Source organism: Talpa occidentalis, unplaced genomic scaffold (genome assembly GCF_014898055.3).
Source record: "Talpa occidentalis isolate TD23 unplaced genomic scaffold, MPIMG_talOcc4v2.1 talOcc4.15, whole genome shotgun sequence".
Taxonomy (NCBI): Eukaryota; Metazoa; Chordata; class Mammalia; order Eulipotyphla; family Talpidae; genus Talpa; species Talpa occidentalis.
The window spans coordinates 24,974,969-24,981,040 of record NW_023601543.1 but is presented as its reverse complement, the minus strand read 5'-3'; the positions used below and the strand labels follow the sequence as shown (position 1 = coordinate 24,981,040).

Genomic DNA, 6,072 nt, shown 5'->3' with positions numbered 1-6,072 from the left:
AGCTCATGAATGGAATATATGTTTGAATTCATCATCTACATAGGCTGATATAAGGACCTGACCCCTCCTTGCGTACCATATAACTAATGAGGATAGTTTTTGCTGCTGCTCTCCATCCAGGTAGGAAGCCTGGAAGTGATTAACAATAAGCCACTCTGGAGTGATTAACAATAGAAACAGATAAGCTGGCCTTTTGAATCACAGGCCCTCCCTAGTCCCTAAAGCTGAAGCTATTTAACAATAGAACTGGCCTAAATTAATTGGGGGATGGTGTTTTGAAACATAGTCTGCCCCCAAGAGACTCCAAACTCTCCTACACCATCCGTCAGCCTTGAGCACAGATGGGATAGAGGCCAGACCTAAAAATACATCATCCCTATGTGACATCAGGGCTGTGTTCTTTCATGTCTAACTCACCCCAGATGGAGGGAAAAACATTTGATGAGCATTCTTTGAACAGGTGGGGAAACTTATATCATGCTAGGAATGACTTCGGGGCCAAAGGCCGCTGTTGATTTCCTAGCCAATAAAAATGACTCTGGCGGAAATTTCAATGAGGAGCCAACACAAACATCCTTGTCATCATCATTGTGAATTTGTGTTTATTGAATGCACAACAAATGCTAACCTCTGCTCAGAACATTTGATGAATATCATTTCCGACACTATAAGGGATTAGGGAATACCTGCCACTATATTTTGACACCAGTCACCCAGGTAGAATGCAAAATGAACTCTTATACATATTCTAAAGCAAAATGAGGAAGGGGTCTTGGCCTATCTGCAAGCATCCTTGCTTAGTGATCCCCTCACTGGGAGTCACCCTCACCACAAGCTTCCCCACAACTGGAGAGGAAGGAAGCAGGAAAAAACAGTAACAGTAATGGTATAGTTCTGAGAAAGTCACAAAAGTTGGAGCAGTGGCACTCCATGGGTGTTTAGTAATAAATACCCAGGGGAGGGCTGTATGAATGGAGTGGTAGGAACCAGCCCTGTCACCTCCTGGGCCCTCCCTGTGCGTGTGTTTTCTTACCAAGCCTGTAAGCTTTGGAGTGAGTGGTAGACAGGAGCTATAACGCTCTGTAGTGCTGCTTGATAGTGCAATTACTTTTCAAATGAGGACCTTTTCCTTATTTTGCATAAAGGAGCACTTCGGGACTTGGGGGCTCGTGGGTACTCACCAGCTAAGCAAACATTTGAGAGAATCATTTTTTCTTGATGAATTTTGTAAATAGCCACTGATCCACTGGCTTATGGGAAAGTGTAAATAAATGGCGAGTTTAAAAGCATGCAAACGCCAGGCTACACTACTGGCAGGTGGGTGACAACTGGCTTAATCTTAGTACCTCTTTTTCAGGGCTCCTTCCCACCCCCTCCAATCTTCTGCCAAAGGTCAGGGTTTGTGGCATTGGTCAAGCTCCATGGCGTAGGAGTTGGTGTTTCTCATGATACTCTCCACCAACATGACAGGTTTGGGGTTTCTTCCAGCAAAGCAAGAGAGCCAGGTGCAGATCAACATGGCAGCAGCGGCTCCGGCTCCAGCACAGTAATATGCCCAGCCAAGCTGGCAGGTACCTGTAGAAACAGGGACAGAGTCATGAAGGTTGGGGTGTCTGTTCACACTTCCTTTTTGCAATGTTAGGTTTAAAGCCAGTAGGAAACAGTGACTGCGGCTGTGTTTCCTATTTCCTCCTTTCCTCCCTTGCTGATGACTGGTATTTGCTTTAGCAAGAGGTTATAAAATGTTATTATTATGTTCCAGTAGGAACCTGGGGGTGGTGAGGGTGGTGGCGGTGGTGGTGGCGCTAGTGGCAATGAGACAAGAACATCTTGATCACGTGTCAGGGACTATGCTAAGCTCCTCAGACACACATACCACTGATCTTTATAGTACCTCTATGAGTTAGATGCTCTTATTATTCCTGTTTTACATAAGATGAAGCAGCCAAGGCGCAGGTTAATGACAAAAACTCACACAGCTCCAAAGTGGTAGAGTTAGAGATCCAAGTAACAACTGACAGCTGAAGTCACATGTTCAATCTAACTTGGACTTCAGGACTCCACAAATTGGGGTACATGCCCAGTGATACCAAATTGCAGGAATTCTGAGAAAAAAAGGCATGCAGTGGCTTGCACGGACCTCCAGTCTTGCAGAAACCTGGTACTGACTACAGTCAAGATTGATCTTCGGTTGAGATGACAAGATTGCTCTTCATGACTAATTACTTTTGAATAATGAGTTCTCTCTTTTCACATGGTATCCAGTGAACCTTAATTGTCATCCTTTGAATTGGCTAGCTGGAATGCCATATACAAAGTCTAAGATTGGCCCCAAGTTGGACTGCTATACTTCTCCATTCAAACCAGACTAGTCTATCCCAAATGTACCACCTCAGAAATAGTCTTTCTACCCTCAAGTCATCACTCATGCTGTCTCTCTTGCTGGAAACAGCTTCTTTCCTTTTATTCACTAATGCATATCTTCCTTGGAACACTACTCAGGACTCAGCACCAAACAAGCAGCCCTGTGGAAATTTGTCTATATACCCCTTACACCAGACATGCCTAGATGAAACGCTGGGAAGAAGATTTGCCTATCACGTATTTTTCAACTGCTCTTTACCTCCTCCCAGGGTGTTGGTCAAAGTGCAAATGTATTTCTTTCTAATGCTTCCAATGCTCTGTCCATAGTGGGCGCTCAGTATATGTGATTTATCCCAATTCTTCAAAGACGGGAACACTTGTGTTTTCCACCTTCAACACCTAAACCTATGGCTTACATTTTGAATGAAAGTGATAAAACCTACTATAGTAGTATTCTACTTGTTTTTGGAATGAACTGTGTTCCTTTCCATTGTAAGACCTATTCACATTCTTTTTCCTCTGCCTAAAATGTTTACTGCATGCCCACATGTACACCTACACTGCTCACCACCCTCTTTGCCTAGTGAACACGCAGTCTTCAGAGCTCAGCTCAATCGTTTAGTCCTCAGTGAAGCATTCCCTGACCTCCCTAAGTCAAATTTCTTCATAAACCCTCAATAGTGCCTTTCTTTCCTTCCATACTTGAATGAGGGGGTGAACCCCTTATCCCCTTCCATAACAAGTGTGAAAGCTTAGTTCTTCAGAGGAGATAGCACTTTATCAATAGACTGAGGCAGCCATGTAACATCCTGAAGTCCTATGGACCCTCAAAATCATGGTCAGAGGCAGACCACAAAAGCTATGAAAAAAATGAAATCCTCGAAGAGGGGGGTAGATTTAAAGCCCTTGGAAAGCTCTCAGACACAGAGCGGGAAAGGTGGGGGTCTAATACAAGTCTTCTAATGCTCACTCTGGTGCTCTGCCCTCTACTGGTTTTCTCAACCTCCCAAAAGTCATTTTGCCCTTATAGGACCCTTGACTTGTGAACCCAAAGAGGAAACTACTAGATCAATTTGTAATATACTCACCTGAGCTTCTCTCCTAATTCCCTCCAACCAAGCCCTCCTGTGCTGACATGGCAGAAGAGGCAGGAATCTGCTCTGGGGTGGGCCCACTGTCGAGCAGCTACCTCCTCCCTGGCATGCTCCCAATCCAGTCTAGACAAGGCATTAGAAGGTTCATTCTGTTTCTTCAGTTGCCTGTCAGGTCATCCCCTCATTAGAGTAGCAGGGATATTTCTATTAGGTACATGCACCCTGGGACCAGGGAAAGACTTGTTTCTGTAAATGAAAGGAATAAATGCATAGCATGCCATTACCCCAAAGCCCTAGGCAGGAAAAAAGCTGACAGAATGGGCAGCTAGAGAGTGAAAATCTGGCTAGAAAGGCCTCAATAAACCTTATTGAAGTCAAGTCAGAACTACATATCACTGGGCTAAGAGCCAATATTTAAGTGCTCTCATTGCCACCCGAAGTGCACTCCAAGTTCCCTCTTAGAGAGATTCCTACTAGGACACTGAATTGCATCTAAGCCCCAGGCTGCTGCCACACAGGAAACCAAGGAGGAAAAGAGGGAGTCTATCTTCTTTCTAGCCCCCTCCCCACAGCTCTACCTGTTACTTGCTTGAGGGAACAGAAGGGTGGGATCACTAGCATTGCAAAAGGAGGGGGAGGGGCAGCAGGCCTTTTAAGAACTGCATTTCCAATATGAGAGTTGCTGTTAGTACTCACCTACTTCACACAAAGCTGGGACTCTGGTGTGATGGCCCACAGAGGAACTCCTTTTTTTTTTTTTTACAGAAGCCTGAAGGTAGGGAAGAGTGGCAATGAACTGCCACCCTTTACTTTCAATCACCTTTTAGATAAGTACCAGGAGTCATCACCAATCCTTAAATCCTAGTCCTTGAAGTATGATTGGTTCTTCTATTCATCTGACAAATACTTACTAAGTACCTATTATGTGTCAAACATTTTGAATGCACTGTCTCATTTGATTCTCATAACAGCCATACTTTATTTCCTTATACAGCTGAGGGAACTGAGTTTCAGAAAGGTAGATGACTTGGCCAACTTACAAACTTTAGAGGTGAGATTTGATGCCAGGGATGAAATACCACAATCATCCATTTCAACCCCTCCAGGAGAGTGAAGCCAATGATATGTTTTATGGGAAAGTATGATGTCTCAACTAATCACTTCACCTAATGAGCACCGATTTCCTTTTCTTTAAGTGAAGGGAATTTCACTAGAGAGATTTCTAAAAGCCCCTTACATGTGAATAAAAGACTACAGGACCATCCAGAGAAAGAGGAATTATTTGTAACTGGGAGATTCCAGGCTAAGGTAAGGTCTTAGTATTGGGAAGTGGGCATTCTAGGCAGAGGTTATAATTGGTGTGAGCAAAGTTATATAAGAATGTAGACTTCCTATTTCAGAAACAGTGCTGTAGTTGGCAAATATATGCTGATTTCAGACCAGAAAGCACCATGGGATCTATTATATTGCCCGGAAGCAGTGGAGAGCAAGGGAAAGTCTCTGATCAGAGAATGAGACACTAGAACAAGGTTTCAAAACCTTGATACTATGGACATTTTGGTCTGAAAAAATTTTTTGTCATATGTGATCCATGTGCATGGTGTGATCATGCGCTTTGTGGGACCCTAACTATCAACAGACATTTCCAAATATCCCCCGGAACGGCAGATTACAAGTTTCAAGTTGTTGTACAATAAGGCCCATTGCATTAGAGGTGTGGTTTGGGAAGATTAACCTAAAAGCTCTGTAAAGAGATCGGAGGCAGTTGCATGTGATAGGCAGAAGCCAGGGGAACCGAGACCGGGGAAGCTGCTTCATATCTAACAAGACGTAAAACAGCCTCCCGCGATGAAGAATGATCTGGCCAAAAATGTTAATGTTTTCAAGGTTAAGCAACACTCCTCTAGGCAAAAATGAGATCTTTATGCTTTCAATTTCCTCTGAACTGAATCTAGATACCTGATAGATAAGCTCAACAGAATGTAATTATCTCCCATAAGAACAACTGTGTGGTTCCTTATTGATGTGGAAGCTTGCTGGGGATAGTCAGGCTAGAACATTCTAGTATTCTATCTCACAGAAGCAGGGGAAAGTCAAGGAGAGAGTCTCACCAGGTACTGAGGAGGAAGCACTATTTCTCTGGGAATCAGGAGATGGGAGCCTTTAAGGAAATCTCTTAACCCCACTACATCTCAACAATCTTCCTATTTAAATGGGAGAAAATGGATAAGTACCTGCCAAAAGACAGAGCAAGAGGACCAGATTATCTCTTGAGGTCCCTTTGAGAAATAGCCAAACTGTTGCCTTGCCTTTCAGATTAAATGTACTGACACTGAGCCTCCATACTGCAGTAGTTCAAGGGCCTATGTCTTCAAAAAAAAAAAAAAAAAAAACTGCAGTGATCTGACACCACACAGGTGGATTGTCTGCACATACATGCATAGATACCTATGAAGAGAAGAACTGCGTGGCAGGGTAAGGGGAGAGAAGCGGTCTTAACTGCAAATTAGCTTTATGCTAAAGCTCCAGGATGATCCCTGCAATAAGCCTGTTCCTTTTTGTGCTCTTTTGTATCATTTCTAACATTCTATCTGTGAGTCATTCTATTCCACTG

The 6,072-nt window shown here is 43.6% G+C and overlaps 1 protein-coding gene across 4 annotated transcripts in view; it reads right to left on the bottom strand.

The window, feature by feature from the left end:
• Positions 1-586: 586 nt before the first annotated feature.
• The window catches only part of LHFPL1 (LHFPL tetraspan subfamily member 1), an 85,578-nt gene continuing 80,092 nt past the window's right edge, over positions 587-6,072 (bottom strand). For all 4 annotated transcript variants that reach the window (XM_054695600.1, XM_037512932.1, XM_037512931.1 and 1 more), the window contains one exon: positions 587-1,575. In XM_054695600.1, the coding sequence (XP_054551575.1) occupies positions 1,394-1,575 (182 nt within the window). In that variant the 3' untranslated portion in view covers positions 587-1,393. The remainder of the gene's footprint in view (positions 1,576-6,072) is intronic.